This window comes from Doryrhamphus excisus, chromosome 4, assembly GCF_030265055.1.
Source record: "Doryrhamphus excisus isolate RoL2022-K1 chromosome 4, RoL_Dexc_1.0, whole genome shotgun sequence".
NCBI lineage: Eukaryota > Metazoa > Chordata > Actinopteri > Syngnathiformes > Syngnathidae > Doryrhamphus > Doryrhamphus excisus.
Window position 1 is genome coordinate 25,901,011 of NC_080469.1, and position 17,525 is coordinate 25,918,535.

General features: G+C 41.0%; 4 protein-coding genes and 1 non-coding gene across 5 annotated transcripts; 3 read left to right on the top strand and 2 right to left on the bottom strand.

The window, feature by feature from the left end:
• Positions 1 to 457: 457 nt before the first annotated feature.
• Positions 458 to 4,271, top strand: tor2a (torsin family 2, member A). The gene is made up of 5 exons (XM_058070850.1): positions 458 to 652; positions 975 to 1,240; positions 1,307 to 1,482; positions 3,267 to 3,394; positions 3,461 to 4,271. Exons 1-5 carry the CDS (start codon positions 532 to 534, stop codon positions 3,703 to 3,705), a joined length of 936 nt encoding a protein of 311 aa, XP_057926833.1. The 5' UTR covers positions 458 to 531; the 3' UTR covers positions 3,706 to 4,271.
• Positions 4,272 to 4,388: 117 nt separating this feature from the next.
• On the top strand, positions 4,389 to 4,471 carry trnal-cag (transfer RNA leucine (anticodon CAG)). The gene has a single exon. It is a non-coding gene; the product is annotated as a tRNA-Leu (tRNA).
• A 4,362-nt stretch (positions 4,472 to 8,833) lies between these two features.
• Positions 8,834 to 10,763, bottom strand: ptrh1 (peptidyl-tRNA hydrolase 1 homolog). Its single transcript, XM_058070517.1, has 5 exons — positions 10,253 to 10,763; positions 9,500 to 9,719; positions 9,315 to 9,414; positions 9,185 to 9,230; positions 8,834 to 9,112 (listed from the first exon to the last, which is right to left on the bottom strand). Exons 1-5 carry the CDS (start codon positions 10,436 to 10,438, stop codon positions 8,897 to 8,899), a joined length of 768 nt encoding a protein of 255 aa, XP_057926500.1. The 5' UTR covers positions 10,439 to 10,763; the 3' UTR covers positions 8,834 to 8,896.
• A 476-nt stretch (positions 10,764 to 11,239) lies between these two features.
• LOC131128290 (natterin-3-like) lies at positions 11,240 to 13,604 on the bottom strand. The gene is made up of 3 exons (XM_058070998.1): positions 13,572 to 13,604; positions 13,220 to 13,301; positions 11,240 to 12,345 (listed from the first exon to the last, which is right to left on the bottom strand). Exons 2-3 carry the CDS (start codon positions 13,299 to 13,301, stop codon positions 11,270 to 11,272), a joined length of 1,158 nt encoding a protein of 385 aa, XP_057926981.1. The 5' UTR covers positions 13,572 to 13,604; the 3' UTR covers positions 11,240 to 11,269.
• A 2,006-nt stretch (positions 13,605 to 15,610) lies between these two features.
• On the top strand, positions 15,611 to 17,478 carry LOC131128305 (natterin-3-like). The gene is made up of 3 exons (XM_058071018.1): positions 15,611 to 15,778; positions 16,208 to 16,301; positions 16,372 to 17,478. The coding sequence occupies exons 2-3, from the start codon at positions 16,208 to 16,210 to the stop codon at positions 17,457 to 17,459; spliced, it is 1,182 nt and encodes a 393-aa protein (XP_057927001.1). The 5' UTR covers positions 15,611 to 15,778; the 3' UTR covers positions 17,460 to 17,478.
• Positions 17,479 to 17,525: the final 47 nt, after the last annotated feature.

The window sequence follows — 17,525 nt, forward strand, 5'->3', positions numbered from 1 at the left end:
AAGGGACCAAAAAAAGCAGGAAGCGGAAGTGCAAGCGTCATCAACACAACAAAGACTAAAAATGCACAATCTGGCTTAAACTTGCTTTTGTATTCCCGTTCTTATTTGTTTCGTTAATTACGCATATACTTATACTTTATTCTGCTTTGCTTCTTTATGTATAAGAAAGCTGTTTCTGTGTTCATATGTTCTGTATTGTAATCCCATTCTTTGTTAATAAAGTTCTACAAAAAAACATCACTACAACAGTCGTCTTTATATGACGTCATTCGTGCGCCTCACGCTACCAATGGAACTAACTTTTCTGTAGTCATTCCGTTTCTTTTAAAAACCGTAAGTGTACACAAATGAAGCAGAAAAAATGGTCTCCATGACCTCACAAATATATAATACACAAATATCAAATAAATATGAAATATTTTGAAACGCTAGGCCGGCGCCGGCTGCTTACGGTGATGTCACGTGACGTCATCAACAAGGTGCCATTCGACGCTGGAATCTTCCGGCGTTCGTCCCGATGGCGAACTAAACATGTGGGCTCTGCTGCTTGTGCTGCTGGTGTTTCTTTCCAAACCCGCCTGCTGTGTGTTCCAGACTCTTTACTGCACCTTCTCTGACAGCTGCGACTGTGACTTCAGGCCCAATGTCCGAGGTCAGCACTTCCGGTTCTACTCGTGCGGTAGCTAGCTAGCTAGGGTAGCCGGCTAACCGGGTTTGTTTATATTTGTGTGTAACCGACCTTTCGGACGAGTAATGTTTCAAATAATGAACCCTACGTGTCATGTATGTTAGAATTATAATCAATAGCGTGTTAGAATTATAATCAATAGTGTGTTAGCATTATAATCAATAGCGTGTTAGCTTGGCTCGCCTTGTCAAAGATCATGAAACAAATACCGCTGTCACCAAAACAACTCTATGAAGAAATGCTGCAAGATGCTAAAGATGGTAGATGCCGTTGTCTTGACAATTAGAGCTGGAGTGGGACCTCTACAAGAACGTCTATGGCCAACATCTGGCTCAGGACATCATCTCCGAGGAGGTGTCCAAGTTCCTTCAGAATAAAAGCCCCGAGAAACCCCTGGTTCTGTCCTTCCACGGCTCTACCGGGACCGGGAAGACGCTGGTCAGCTCCATGCTGGGGAATCACCTATACGGCTCTGCCATGAGCAGCGCGTATGTCCACCGCTTCATTCCCACGCTGCACTTCCCCTCGGTCGGCGAGGTGGAGCGGTACCGGGTAGGTACTGATGACGTTTAGCATGTGGCGGCGCCGGCGGCTGATGTGGTGTCGTGCTTTGAACAGGAGCAGCTGAAGGACTGGGTCCAGGGGAACCTGACCCAGTGCGCTCGCTCCGTCTTCATTTTTGACGAGATGGAGAAAATGCAGCGTGGGCTCATCGACGTCCTGGAGCCTTTCCTGGGGCCGTCGCACGTCGTCTTTCGCACAAACTACCGCAAGGCCATCTACGTCTTCATCAGGTGAGGGCTGACTTCATTCTCCCAAAGGTGCCATCTTTTTCTTAGAAATGTATGCCTTTGTTCTCATAAATGTACTATTTTTTTCTCAAAGTTATACTTCATATTTTCTCACAAATGTAAGATTTTTTTCTCATAAATGTATTTATTTTTACCTGTAAATTCACACCTTTATTGTCAGAGATTTGCATCTTTTTTTCTTGTGAATTTACAACTTTTTCTCATCAATTTAAAAGATTTTTCTCATCAATTTACAACTTTTTTCTTGTAAATTTACGGCTTTATTCTCATAAACCTATGAGCTATTTTCTCAAATTTACAGCTTTATATATTCTCATAAATTCCCAAGCTTTTTTTTTATTTCTTGTCATAAATTGACAACTTTTATTCTGAAAGTCTACATTTTTCCCCCATATTTTCTAATAAATGTATGACTTATTTTTATGTGAATGTATGCTTTTATTCTCATAAATTGAAGACCTTTTTTTCATAAATGCACAACATTTTTCTCATAAATTTATTTTTTTTTCCTCAAATGTACAATTTTTTTTCTCGTAAATGTATGAACTTTTATTCAGAAAAAGTCTACATTTTTTTCTAATTTTCTAATAAATGTATGTATACTTATTTTCTTGTGAAGGTATGCTTTTATGATGACCTTTTTTGTCATAAAAGTACAACCTTTTTTGTCATTAATTTATAACTTTTTTCTCAAATGTATAACTTTTTTTCTCATCAATTTAAAAGATTTTCTCATAAATTTACAACTTTTTTTCTTGTAAATTTACGGCTTTATTCTCATAAATTCCCAAGCTTTTTTCTTACTTGTCATAAATTGGCAACTTTTATTTTTTTTTCTAATATTTTGTCATAGATGTATGACTTATTTTCATGTGACTGTATGTTTTTATTCTCATATATTGATTACCTTTTTTGTCATAAATGTACAAGTTTTTTATCGTAAATTTAGAGCTTTCATCACATAGGTTTGTGACTTTTATTGTACATTTACACCTTTTATTGTCATCAATTTATGCAATTTATTCTCATAAATTGACGACTTTTTTCTTGTAACTTTAGGCCCTTATTTTGAGACATTTCTAAGAATAAAGGCGTACATTTTTTAAAACTTTTTTTCTCTCGTAATTTGGACTTTATTCTCGTTATATATTTAGTGTTTTTTTTATTTTGACTTTAACCTTTAATGACCTGTGCTTCATGACTTCCTGTTGATTTTTCAATCTTTGCTGTTATTGCCAACATGGGACGCCTGATTAGCCTTCGTTTTTTTCTTGTTAAATTATATTTGTATAATTACATTTTTTTCCTCATATGACAACTTTTTTAATATTCATTAATATCTACAACTATTCCTCCTAATATTATGACTTCATGCTTGTAAAATGTTTTTGTTTTCTTGCTTTTTGTTTTTTCATGTAATTAGTATTTTCTTTTAGAATATGCTTAGGCAAACAATATTTAATAAAATCCTTAAAAAGGCGCCACATATTGGATACCCCTGCCCAAAGGACAGCAATTCTAATGTTATCAGAAAGTGACTAGGTGCAACAGCGCCCTCTGTGGTAGTCGGTGGTAATGCAGGGTTTTTAAAAAAGCGTAATGAGTTTATTACAAAGAATTGAATCAGTGAAACAGCACCATCTGTGGTAGTCGGTGGTACTGCAGGGTTTTAAAACATCGTCATTAGATAGCATTGAAAATTAAACTTAAGTGTGTGTGTGTGTGTGTGTGTGTGTGTGTGTGTGTGTGTGTGTGTGTGTGTGTAGCACGGCGGGTGAGGAGGTGGTGAACAAAGCGGCTCTGGAGCAGCGTCAGGCCGGACTTGACCGAGAGGAGATCACGTCCTCCGACCTGCAGGACGCCATCGCTCAGGCGGTCTACGACAACAACTCCAGTGAGCGACGCCATTTTTGTAGTCTCATAACCCGCTGGGCTGCTAAGACTCACTGTCGTCCCCCAGGTGGACTCTTCCGCTCGTCCGTCATCCGGCAGAATCTCATCACGGCCTTCGTGCCCTTCCTGCCGCTGACTCGCCACCACGTGGAGCGCTGCGCTCGCTCGCAGCTGTGCCAGCGCGGCGCCTGCCAGCGCGGCGACGTTGTGCGGGCGGTGGGGGACGACATGGCTTACGCCCCCATGCCGGGACACTACTTCTCCACGAGCGGCTGCAAGAACGTCCCCGCCAAGATTAACCTTTTCCTGTGAGCGTCTGGCCAATGGCGGCGCAGGACGCCTACCTGGACTTCCTGCGTTCATATCGGCATCGGACCTGGCCGCTAGGACTCATGGGGTCCACCTTTTTAGCTGAGGACAAAAGTTTTAGTTTTTTATGAAAAAGTGGACAGTGGTTAGGCAACACAGCAAGGAGACCTGTTCAATTGTACATCCCATCTTCCTCCAGCAGAGGGCGCCAAAGACTGACTTGGTCGACTTTGAGTGCTTCAACTTTATAAACATTACTGCTTTTTTTATTTTCAACGTTTCCCACCTTTTCTTCAATACTTGAATAAGTTGTGTACACTTCAAGAAGTACACTGTGTAATACTGTGTACTTGTATCATGAGTGTGTTTGAATTTGGACAGTGGCGTGCCATCCGTCCCAAATGGATTACTATCATTAACTGTTTACATGATGATTGTGATAATATTTAAATATTATAAATATTTAAATAATATAATAAATTGTAAAAAATAAGGGGAATTTATGTATTAATTACGTGAAATATTTGTAATTAAAGTGATATTTCAATAAACAAGGAAACACTCAGAAATTGAACACCATAAGACAATATCGACTGTACTGCATTATGTACTATATTATGTAGTCTAAAAGTGACGTATTTAGGTATTTAACGTGTATTGAGTGAGTGGTTACTGCGTGGCGGTATGTCAGGATGGCCGAGCGGTCTAAGGCGCTACGTTCAGGTCGTAGTCTACTCTGTAGGCGTGGGTTCGAATCCCACTTCTGACATGACTGTTTTGTAACTTAAGTGTTCGAAGTGCGTATCGTCAGAAGCGAAGCTAGCTAGCACCTTCGTGGCTAACATTAGCCCTTAATTGTTCAAGTCCACGCAAAGTCACCCGCGTGGCTAGTATGGGACCTCCATATTGAGTACTTGGACTTTGTTTGAACCCCGGTCTGCGTCCAACCAGGTCTGTAGCCTACCGGTCTTCGGAGGGTCCTCCTCCAGCCGTGAACCTTCCTCACACTTCCTGGTTGTGTCACGTGGTCTCGTGTTTACGCTGACGTCATGACAGAATATGTGCCTTCAATGGCGACGGTAAAGGAGCAAAATGGTGAGTAGTTTTAATGAGGTTTTTCAGGAGAGAGCTCACAACTAAACCTGATATATTAAACAGTAGTAATACTCACATGTACTTTATTTAGTTAGTACTTTTTGGCTACTTCCTTCATTTGTAAAATCCGATGCAAACGCCGTTTTTTTCATGTTCAACTTCACCGCGTATGCTGTTCCCCAGGCGCCATGAAGGCACCATCATTATATGGCGTTTTGTATCGAAAAGTTTTTCTATTGAACTGCAACGTTGAAATGCTATGTTTGGAAACACTACGGATTCTCAAAGAACAAAGAACACCACAACACGGACGAGTCTACCCCCCCCCCCCCTCCATCTTCTCCGTCTAGGAACCAAGAAGAACCAAGCAAATCAGGTCAGTTGATCTTATTGCTTTCCAAATTGTCCAGGAGATATATTGTATATATAAATATATACATATATAGCTAATTGTCCACAAATATATTTAAAAAAGCAAAAATGATATATATATGATACTGAGAAAGAAAGTACACTCATTTAAAGGTACAGTATACTTCCAGGGAGGTGCACCCCAGGGCTCTATCCTGGAACCAAAACTCTTTCTTACATACATAAATGATGTATTTGATATATAAACAATATAATTCAGTCATACATACATCCATCCATATATAAATTACATTTCACATCCATAAATGTCATATTTCATACTTCAATTCATATATAAATGACATTTTTCATACATAGATGACGTATTGCCTACATACATTCTTACATAAATGATGTATTTAATATATAAACAACATATTTTATGCTTAAATTCATACATAAATGACATATTTCAAACATAAATGTCGTATTTCATCCTTCAATTCATACGTAAATTACATTTTACATATATAGATGACGTATTGCCTACATATATTCTTACATAAATTATGTATTTAATATATAAACAACATATTTTATGCTTAAATTCATACATAAATGACATATTTCAAACATATATGTCGTATTTCATCCTTCAATTCTTACATAAATGACATTTTTCATACATAGATGACGTATTGCCTACATACATTCTTACATAAATGATGCATTTAATATATAAACAACATATTCTATGTTTAAAATCATACATATATGACGTATTTCAAACATAAATGTCATATTTCATACTTCAATTCATACTTTGGTGATATATTTCCTACATACATTCTTACATAAATGATGCATTTAATATATAAACAACATATTTTATGCTTAAATTCATACATAAATGACGTATTTCAAACATAAATGTCATATTTCATACTTCAATTCATACATAGGTGACGTACTTCCTACATACATTCTTACATAAATGAGGCATTTAATATATAAACAACATATTTTATGCTTAAATTCATACATAAATGACATATTTCAAACATAAATGTCATATATCATACTTCAATTCATACATAAATGAATTTTTCATACATAGATGACGTATTTCTTACATACATTCTTACATAAATGAGGCATTTAATATATAAACAACATATTTTATGCTTAAATTCATACATAAATCATGTATTTCAAACATAAATGTCATATTTCATACTTCAATTCATACATAAATGAATTTTTCATACATAGATGACGTATTTCTTACATACATTCTTACATAAATGAGGCATTTAATATATAAACAACATATTTTATGCTTAAATTCATATATAAATGACATATTTCAAACATAAATGTCATATATCATACTTCAATTCATACATATGTGACGTACTTCCTACATACATTCTTACATAAGTGACGCATTTAATATATAAACAACATATGTATGCTTAAATTCATACATAAATCATGTATTTCAAAATAAATGTAATATTTCATGCTTCCATTCATACATAAATGAATTTTTCATACATAGATGGCGTATTTCCTACATACATTCTTACATAAATGAGGCATTTAATATATAAACAACATATTTTATGCTTAAATTCATACATAAATGACGTATTTCAAACATAAATGTAATATTTCATGCTTCAATTCAAACATAAATGAATTTTTCATCCATAGATGGCGTATTTCCTACATACATTCTTACATAAATGACGCATCTAATATATAAACAACATATTTTATGCTTAAATTCATACATAAATGACATATTTGAAACATAAATGTCATATTTCATGCTTCAATTCATACATAAATGAATTTTTCATACATAGATAACGTATTTCCTACATACATTCTTACATAAATGATGTATTTAATATTAAACAACATATTTTATGCTTAAATTCATACATAAATGACATATTTCAAACATAAATGTCATATATCACACTTCAGTTCATACATAGGTGAGGTATTTCCTACATACATGAAGGAACATACATAAGAAGGAAGAAGAACTTACAGGAAAGGTCATGAAAGGTCATGAAAGGTCAGGAAAGGCGGTCCTAAGCGGCGTCCAGCGGCGGATGTCCACACACAATTCTCCTTGTCATCCCAACATTCCACAAGAATTGCGTTTGGACAATCAGCCGCGGGAGCGCCAATTATCTTGCGTGTACGTGGAGAAGTGTCCTCATCGTCGTCACCTGCCCCCATGGTGACCCCCGATGGTGGCGCCCCCCCATGGTGCCCCCCAGATGGACCAGGCGGGTCCGGCCTGGCCTGACGGGAGGACATCCTGAGTGGACGTGCTCCTCTCCTGATGCTCACATTTCAATCTCCCACATGCGGGGGCGTGGGGGGGGGGGGGGGGGGGTTAAATGTTCTTTGTGGTCTGAGAGAAGAAGAAGAGAAAGTGAAGGGGGTGATGGTCTGGGGGGAAGGGGGGGGGGTCTCACCTCTTAAAGACACAACAGTCTCAAGATGGACACTCCTCGTGCTTCATCACCGTCACCTCACAAGCTTGGAATTATTGGAAGTGAAAATTTATTATTATTATTATAATTATTATTTCAAAAGTATTAACAGTTTTTAAATGTATTTATTATTATTTAAATTTTTTACATTATTCCTATTTTGAATAATTAATAATAAATTTGATAAAATTTGTTGTATAACTTGCTTATTTTAACGTTCAAATATATTTTAAAACTAAATAAAACACATTGAAACTCATTTATTTCATAAATCAAATACATTTGATATCATTTTTTATTTCATGTAATAAATGTCATAAAATGTACGTACAAATTTCAACAAATTAATCATTAAACAATTTTAAAAATAAACATAAAATATATTTGTTGTGTAGTTTGTCAATTATTTATTATTTGTATTTTATTGACATAATTATTGTATTTGTCATTTAATATTTTATTTGGTATAATAATTTAGTAATTCAGTATTTATCAAAATAAACACATTAATAAAATATATTTGGATTTTATTATTTTAATAAATAAAAAATATTTTAATGTGATCATTATTAGTATTTAATTAACTTATATTAGTTAAATGATTAGATAAATAAAACAAATTATTATTATTAATAAATCCCATATATTTTGTCATTTTTCATTTGGGTTATATATTAAATATTTATTTAAAAAATTTAATATTTATTCATTAATTTTCTGGTGTCCAGCCCAACCGCTGACCTCTGACCCCAGCACAAGAAAAGTCATGGAAGGTTGATGATGGGAAAGCGGCCTAACGAGGGCCAGGGTGGTTTTCGGTGTTGGGGGGTGGGGGCGGGTACCCCAAGAGGACCCAAAGGCGTCAAACAATGTTTGCTCTCTTTTGTTCCTCCCAGGCCTTTTCTTCTCCTCATCCTCATTCAGACTCTTTCCGCTGCCTTCTGCCACCCCCCCCCCCTTGCCCCCGGTCCCACAACCACCCAAACCTCCCTCCATCGGAGAAGGAACCGATGAAGACTCTCGCTGGCGTTAAAGCTAAACGGCTAAAGTCAAAACACCTTGCAGACAAAACGCGGGGAAAAGTGGGGAAGAAACAGGAAGTGACATGGTTAGCCGCCCGGCCCCGCCCCCTAGCGGCTATGACAGCAACCACACAAGACCACTTTAACCACTTTAGCCCAGCAAAGTTTAATTGCAAGAAAACATGATCAGAGTGAGACCTCCCAAAGATGTCACGTATGCGTGTGTGCCGCCCGTCTGCCCCCTGCTGGGGGGGAGGACTGTCCGTCTTCCTCCTGGCTCAGCTGGGACAGCAGCAGGTCCACGCTCTGGACCAGAACCGAGTCCAGAACCTTTTGCTCCTCGCAGGTGAAGCGGCCCAGGACGTGACGATCCACCGACGTCTTCCCCGCCGGACGTCCGATCCCGACTCGGAGTCTGAGCATCACCTGTGAGGGGGGGGGTGGAATTAGTGACCCGGGTCTAACAGAACCGGGGCAGGGGTACCTGATTGAACCTACGTCGGACTGAAGACAGGACACGCAGGAACGGACTCCGTTGTGACCTCTGTCAGGAAGAACCAAGCAGATCTTGATCACATGACCGGAAGACGTCAGCGGGTGTCAGGACCCACCTGGCGCCAGGACCCACCTGGCGCTGCCCCCGTGCTTGATGGACATCTTGCCCAAAGGTTTGTCCAGCTCGTCGTGGACCAGAACGACATCCTCGGGACGGACGCCATATTTGCTAGCTGATTACGACAAGGAGGCGTCAGTCGCGTGAAGGTCTACGCCGCCGCCCGTCGCTTTGGCGTACGCTCATCAGACCGCGCTCACCCGCTTTGGCCACCGCCACACCGTTGACGTTCATCGGCACTTTGGGGCGGAGCAACACCAGGCGCGTGTTTTGCGTCTCGGACACCACGACGTCGCCACACACCTGCTTGTCGCTATGCCAACGCTGGCCCAGGCCCAGGCGGGCGGCCAGGGCGCCCAGCACCGCCATGCCCACGCTGTGTCTGGTCGCCTCCATCCCCGGGTTGCCCAGACCCGCCACCTGCAACACAGATGAGCCTCTACTGGGGGTTTATGCCAAGGGGGGGCGTCTCTGCAGGACCGTCCAGAGAGGTCGGGTCCTTGCACCCATGGAACGGACCCCCATAGACGTCATTGTGTTGTCGGAACAAGTTAAGTGTTGTCATGCTGCACACAAAGCTCAGTGTGTGTGTGTGTGTGTGTGTGTGTGTAAGACACTAAGTGTTTGTTATTGAAAGAACACTAACCCTTACATGGTGTGCACTCTTCACATTATGGGCTAAAATCGTATGAAAATTAGAAAAAAAGCTCTTAAAACACACGCCGAATTAAGCATTACTATCTTCTCATCCATAAGACGCAGCGGCGTGTGTTTTTACCACATGTAGCCTCGAATAAACACGCAGCGATGATTCAAATGGCAACTTTGTGCCGGGAGTTTCGCTCACATCCGGCCCCGTGAGGGGCGGCGACTGTTACGGCGCGTAAGCAGACCACCGGCGGCGGTTTATCTGCTCGGATGTTGTCGGTGCCGAGCGGCTGCCTCCGGCTTACCATCTTGCTGCGTCCGTGTGTGAGGGCTTGTGCTTCCGTGCTCATGCTAGCCGCCGCCCAGTCCTGGCTCCACCAAACCCGGCTTAAAAGTGCCGTCAAACGACGTTGCATGGTGCCGAGATAGCGGCTTCTTGGGGCGAAACGCCACGAAATGAAGGCTAATACACTAAGAAAATAGCTGCTCATCGTTCGGCGGACAACAAAGAGGTAGAAAGGACTGCGGGGGTTGATTAAACATCTTAGCTATCAATCCAAGCTGACCTCCGTGATTCAGTTAGCATGCGGCTAATGCTAGCGACATTGTCTACCAGGCGCAGACAAGCCAACGTAAGTATCCGTGATTCAGTTAGCATGCGGCTAATGCTGTCGACATTATCTACCGTATATGTACTAAGTCTATTTTACAATAAAAACATTTGCGGTATTGTGTAAGTTGTATTAAAACTCATAAATTCATGAGCTGTTAGCTAAACACTTCCTTAGCGTCTTCCTGTCAAAGGCGGAAGTCAACGAGTTGAACAAAAACAAGACAAGGTTGAATTATGGAAGCCTACAGCGACACTCGGTGGCGGCTATAAGAACTACAACAACATTTGGGTCTATTATATTAGTGCATGTGTAATTTTTTTATTTTAATGTTTAACCATTTTATTGAGCCTTTCATGTGAAAAAATATAATATATAAAAATACATATTATAATTATATATTTTGAATAAATTGATAAATTCTATTTTCATACATGATAAATACTACTAAATTATTTCTAAAAATATAAACAAGTACAATACTATTTGTTACAAAAGTAAAAAAAAAAAAGACTAATTTCTTGATGATAAAAAATACTATTATTTCATTTTTCTATAAGATGAATTCTATAAAAAAATTTATATTAAAAAAAAAATATATATATATGGATTTGGTCTAAGTGGTAGAAGAAGAAGCGACCAATCGACACAAGAAAGGAGACACGACGTAGCGGCTGCTTTTATTGCGAAACAAAGGATTTGGACCAACGATCATTCCTCAGCCATTGAGCAAGGCAGCGTCCCAGACACGGGCTGACACCTCTCCACCACGGCGTTGATCTCGCCCACGCTCACGCCGTCGTAGGTCCCCGTGATGGACGTCCAGCGCGTGTCCCCGTCGTGGTTGGTGCGGCTGAGCCGAGCCGTGAAGGGAATGTCGGCGCTCATCTTCCTGCCGTCCATCCTGACGCTGCAGGAGAAGTTGGGCGGGACCAGGATCTCCACGCCGACCGAGTGGCTGATGGCTTCCACCAAGCTGGTTCCCTCTGAGAAGGTCACCGTCTGCTCCCTTGTGAAGTCCACCGTCCCTGGACCCAGAATGGGCACCTTGGCCTTCATGGTGGAAACGGAGCCGTTGCGGGTCTCCCTGCCGATGTCCCAGGTCTTCTCGGTGGCGCTGGTCTTCTCCAGCTTCACCGTCTTCTCCACGCTGCCGCACTCCAAGTTGGTGACCTTGGCCATCTGGAGGGTCTCCGGGGGATGGTGGAAGAGCTCCATGCGGTCCACGGCGTACTCCACGTGGGAGATGTGCTGGCTGTAGACGTCCCTGTTGATGGTCAAGACCTGGTACTTCTTGTACCAGTACTCCTCGCCCTCCCAGGGCAGGAAGAAGGCTTCGTGTTGGGTCACCACCTTGCCCAGGCCGTACTTGTTCTTGCCCACGAAGATGTCCTCGTGGACGCAGGTCCTCACCGCGTTCTGAGGCACCGACCCGTACGAGTCCTCCACCCACTCCAGAAACTCAAAGTGGTCCACGTTGACCAGCACCTCGAACCCGGACGAGGCGTACTCTTTGTCGGCGTAGGGGTAGCGGCAGAAGCTGCCTTTGGAGGCCGTGAAGAAGCCCGCCTGGCACTTGACCTTGCACACGTAGTCGGTGCGCTCGGCGTAGCCGTTAAAGATGGCCACCGCCCCGCGGGGCAGGGAACCGTTCCAGGTCACCCATCTGAGGTTGATGTGGTCTTCGAACACGGGGGAGGAGTCGGAGGCCTCCTCGGGCTCTCGGGACTCCACCAAGACCGGATCCTTTGCGGCTTCCCGCCGGGGGACGACTTCTCCCCGTGCTGCTAAACAACGAGGCATGTTAGCATAGCCGGCTAGGTAGCATAACGCTAAGTTAGCTACGGTTTCATGGAGTCGTTCTTTCTTTGGTTTTTATTTACTTCTTTTCATTTCGTTGTGTGAATGAATACATATTCAATCATTGACTTTTTTAGTTATTATTTACTAATTTAACTATTATTATTATTATTATTATTATTTACAAATAAATAATAATAATAATATTTACAAATAAAACTAAAACATACTTTCTGTCCTTACTTGTTATTCACCGGGTTTAGTATTTACTCCTGTTTTTATTTGCTGATTTTTATTTAGTTTGATTTTTTATTAATTTAATTTAATTTTTTAAATTTAATTTGAAGTAATTTTAGTTATTTGAATATATTTTTAATGTAAGTATTTTCAGCTTTTTTTGTTGTTTAATGGAGAGGGTTTTTTTAACCTATTATTTATTTTTTATTTAGCCATTTTTTTTATTCAGTTTTATAAAAATATATTTAGCTAGTTTGTATTTAGTATTTATAGTAGTTAGTATTTTAATTTTTTTCCCACGTAATGTACTTATTTATATTTATTTTTTACTTATTTAATTAGTTTACTTAACTGTTTTGTGTTTTTATTTCATGACTTTGTATTATTTTAGTATTTAGTTTCCTGAATTTGTTGGTTATTTATTAATTTTTATATTTTTTATATTTTATATAATTATATTATTTTTTTATATTATTATTTGTTATTAGTTATAACGTAGTTTTGTTGAATGCTATTTATTTATAGTGATTTTAAATTTTTTTTTGTTTGTTTTTTATTTTTAATGTACTTATTAATACTTATTATACTACTTTATTTAGTCATGCGTGTCGTCACGTGACTCACCGGGGTGGTCAAACTGCAGCGTGGGGCCGCACAGGTGAACCAGGACCAGGACTGCCACAGCAACACGCCTCGTCGTCATCATCTGCACACACAAACACACACACAAACACACACACGCCATATTGTGTAGTCTGGTCACATAGAGCCTGCAGTTCTCCGTGTGGCCGTTAGAGGGCAGCAAAGCTCCGTAGAACTTTTAGCATCCTGACTGGCAGCTGTCAAACTTGTCTGTTGGTGGATTTTGTTCTCAGATGAAAACGTTTTTGATGCAGTTATGATGAATATGATCTCCATCGTGACTATTAACGATCTTTTCTTAGGAGACGTCAGAGAAAGAAGAGAATATGTTTACCTTGCCAGGCTCCCGTTGCTGACACGACGCGGTTGTTGCTCGGAGCGTGCTTTTTAAAAGCTCCGAGGGCGGGGGTGGGGTGGGGGGGGACTTATTGCCCCCATAAAGACGCACTTCTCCCACGTTGACTCGGCGAGAAGTTATCCAAAAATGTCAACTTTATTTTGCCGCTTTTTGGCTGAGGGACACGCCTCCGTCCTCGTGCCTCACGTTGGTCCCCCTTCACCCCCCCCCCCCAAACTCCTCTTCTTAAGCTTCCACGTGTTGGTGGAAGGACAAGACGTTACCATGGCAACGTGCTAAGCCCCGGGCCCAGCTCGTCCAATCACATGACAGCTCATCCATCCTATGCACTTATTATCGATTACCTTGATAGGAGACGGACAGATAAGGAAAGGAGATAAGGGAAGGAGATAAGGGAAGGTGGGAACACGGTGATTAGATTTCACACACACACACACACACGTCCTTGATAGTGATGACCTTGACACAAAAAGTTAGCGTGAACTCTAAAAAGATAATCATATTATGAGTTCATTGTTATGAAATAAAATGGCAGCTTTTGGTGGTTAGAACTACACTCTTCAAATTCTTTTTTTTTTAAGTTTTTGCTTTTATTTCCTTCAAATTTTCCAAATATAACTTTATTCCCGTAATATTTTAATATTTCCCAAATCCTAATTTTACGGCTTCAGAAATGTCGTTCTTTATTGAATATTTCAAGCCTATCGTACTAAAATATTCTTATTTTTCCTCCTAATATTATGACCTCATTCTTATAAAATAGCACATTTTTAGATTAGAATGCAAATTTCGAAAAAAATATTTTCCTTTTTTTTAAGATTAATTTTTGTTTAAAATTACTGTTATTTTCTCTTAATTTTCCAAATATTTCAACTTTTTCTTGTCTATTTTATTTTGTACGATTTGGATTTTATTCCCATAATATTCTGACTTTCTTATCTTTTTTATCTTTTTAATCTTTTTTATATTTATGCTACTAAAACGACATTTATTTTTCCTCCTAATATTATGACCTCATTCTTATAAAATTCCACATTTTTTTATTAGAATGCAAATTTCTAAAAAAATATTTTTCTTTTTTTTAAGATTAATTTATTAAAAATTGCTGTTATTTTCTTTTAATTTTCCAAATATTTCAACTTTTTTTGTTGATTTTATTTTTGTAAGATTTGGACTTTATTCCCATAATATTCGGACTTTCTTATCTTTTTGATCTTTTTTATATTTATGCTACTAAAACGACATTATTTTTCCTCCTAATATTATGACCTCATTCTTATAAAATTGCACATTTTTTGATTAGAATGCAAATTTCTAAAAAAAAAATCCTCTTTTAAGATTTTTTTTAAAAATTGCTGTTATTTTCTTTTAATTTTCCAAATATTTCAACTTTTTCTTGTAAATTTTATGCTTGTAAGATTTGGACTTTATTCCCATAATATTCTGACTTTCTTATCTTTTTGATCTTTTGTATATTTATGCTACTAAAACGACATTATTTTTCCTTTTAATATGAATAGTTTATTTTTGCAAAATTGCATTTTTTTTTCTTTAAATCGTCCAAATATTTCAATTTTCTTCTTGTAATATTCTGGCTTATATTTTGTTTCTCATATTACCGCATTAAAAGTAATATATATATGAACTATATGCTATTAAAATTTCCACAAAATATTGCTCTAATATTGTTTATTATTCTCATAAAATTGCATTTTTTAATTTCTGCAACCTAATTTTTCCAAAAATGACAACCTTTTCTGTTTCTTATAATGTTTTGACTGTTAAAAAATCTGTTTATCTGGAGTTGGGCTTGCATGGTAGCAAAGGTAATACGGGCTTGCAGTGCGCCTTTCCGCCACACGAGGGAGTTGAAGCTTCAGCAAGTGGAAATGTTGGCTAATAGATCATGCTTGCACGGCGTGACCAGGTTCAACTTCTGCCGCGGATTGAACGTGAACTTTGACCCCGCCACCGGTGTCCTGTCCTGTTAATGATGCCTCTGGCCTCATCTTATCTTATCGTGGACGTTTTTCTTTCTACTGCTCGATAACGATAAAGATGCTCGATAACGATAAACATGTTAGCTAACGTTGCGTCCCGGGCTTTATGGCTAGCAGGTCGTAAAGGTGAGTATAAAGAGCGGGACAGGAAGCAGCGGAACGCGACAGACCTCAACGGCCGAGGTGAGTTCCATCCATCGCAACCTCAATCATTCCTGTCAATCGTCATACATGTCAATCATTATTCGTGTTATTTGGTCTTCCTCTACGCCTCCTACCTGGAGGAGGCCATCTCGGTCTGGCCTAAAGGACTTTATCTCCAAGGCCGCTAACATATAATGTCCTCTGATGTACTCCTTCCTGATCCTATCCATCCTGGTCACTCCCATTCTCATCTCCGCTACATCCAAATAATAATAATAATTATTATTTTTCTGTATGAGGCCAGCAGGTGTTGCTAGCTAGACCTTGTACAACTTGAAGGAGCTAGCCGACTAGAAGGTGGGCGTGTCATGTGCTTTTCATCAGCCAATCAGCAAGAAGGAGTCATGATGGAACATTGAGAAGGAGCGTACGTCCTGAACAATATTTCATGTTGTGTTTGATTGACAGATGAAGGCGTGGTCGCTCTTGTTCTGTGTCCTAGTGGGCGGGGCCTGGGGGGCTCTGCAGGACATCGTCCAGAAAAGTGTCGCGCACCGGAAAGGTCAGAATCCTGGTCCTTGCCTTCTTTCAGATCTCGTCAAAATAAAAGTCTGATATGGTGTTCTTCACAGTCTCACTCCTGAACCCGGACCTGGAGGACCGTGTGCCTGGCCTGAGCGCCGACGCCCCCGCGCCGGGCCCCGCCGTTCCGGCCGACCTGGAACAGCAGGAGGACGTGCCGTCCTCTTTCATTTTCGGCGACAACGTCAACCTGGAGTGGCGCACGTGGAACGGCTCGCTGCCCGATGGCGCCGCCGCCATCTACAACGGCTACGCCGAGCGCACCGACTACGTGTGCAAATTCAAGTGTGAGGCCGGCTTCTACAACCCCGACATGGGACCCTACTGCCGCTACCCCTACGGAGACCGCGAGTACTACGCCCCTGAGTTCCACATCCTCACCAACAGAGACAACTTTGAGTTCTTGGAGTGGAAGGACGGTTCCTACGGTTCCGTGCCCCAGCACTCGGTCAGGACCTGCCCCGGGGTGGGCATCTACGTGGGCAAGAACAAGTACGGCCTGGGAAAGGTGGTCCCCCAGTTTGAGGCCTTCTTCCTGCCGTGGGAGGGCGACGAGTACTGGTACAAGAGGTACCAGGTCTTGACCATCAACAGGGACGCTTACACGCAGCACATCTCCGACGTCAAGTACAACCTGGACGAGGTGGCCATATTTCAGTACCCCCCCGAGACCATGCGCATCTCCGGGGTCACCAACAACGAGTGCCAGGCCATACAGAAGACCGTCACCATCTCCAAGACCACCGAGGTGGAGACCACCTGGAACATCGGCCGAGCCACCATGCTGGGCATCACCGGCAGCATCACCGCCAAAATCCCGCTCATCGGCTCCGGCGGTCTGGAGCTGAGCGGTGAGAAGACCCTGCAGTTCTCCCGAGGGACCACCGTGGTGGAGGCGCTCAGTCACTCCGTGTCCGTGGAGCTCAGCGTCCCCCCCAACCACTCCTGCCGCGTGCGCATGGAGGGCCGCAAGGTCAAGGCCGACGTCCCGTACACGGCGCGCCTCAGCCGCACGTACCGCAACGGAGACACCCAGTGGACGTCCATCTCGGGCACCTACGACGGAGTCCAGATTGGGGAGGTGCGAGCCGTGGTGGACCGCTGCGAGCCCGTCGCCGACGCCAAGCCGTGCCCGTGAAGATTAACAATAAAAAATCTCAAACCATAAAAAGTGTCTCTTTTCTTTAGCGAGGAAGACGTGTTA

Coding starts and splice junctions, on each gene's coding strand:
- LOC131128305 (XM_058071018.1), top strand. CDS start 16,208: ATGAAGGCGTGGTCGCTCTTGTTCTGTGTCCTAGTGGGCGGGGCCTGG. Junction 16,302..16,371: donor AAGTGTCGCGCACCGGAAAG/GTCAGAATCCTG, acceptor TGTTCTTCACAG/TCTCACTCCTGAACCCGGAC.
- LOC131128290 (XM_058070998.1), bottom strand. CDS start 13,301: ATGATGACGACGAGGCGTGTTGCTGTGGCAGTCCTGGTCCTGGTTCAC. Junction 12,346..13,219: donor GCTGCAGTTTGACCACCCCG/GTGAGTCACGTG, acceptor CTCGTTGTTTAG/CAGCACGGGGAGAAGTCGTC.
- ptrh1 (XM_058070517.1), bottom strand. CDS start 10,438: ATGAGCAGCTATTTTCTTAGTGTATTAGCCTTCATTTCGTGGCGTTTC. Junction 9,720..10,252: donor CACACGGACGCAGCAAGATG/GTAAGCCGGAGG, acceptor TCTGTGTTGCAG/GTGGCGGGTCTGGGCAACCC. Junction 9,113..9,184: donor TGTCCTGTCTTCAGTCCGAC/GTAGGTTCAATC, acceptor CCCCCCTCACAG/GTGATGCTCAGACTCCGAGT.
- tor2a (XM_058070850.1), top strand. CDS start 532: ATGTGGGCTCTGCTGCTTGTGCTGCTGGTGTTTCTTTCCAAACCCGCC. Junction 653..974: donor CTTCAGGCCCAATGTCCGAG/GTCAGCACTTCC, acceptor CTTGACAATTAG/AGCTGGAGTGGGACCTCTAC. Junction 3,395..3,460: donor GGTCTACGACAACAACTCCA/GTGAGCGACGCC, acceptor GTCGTCCCCCAG/GTGGACTCTTCCGCTCGTCC.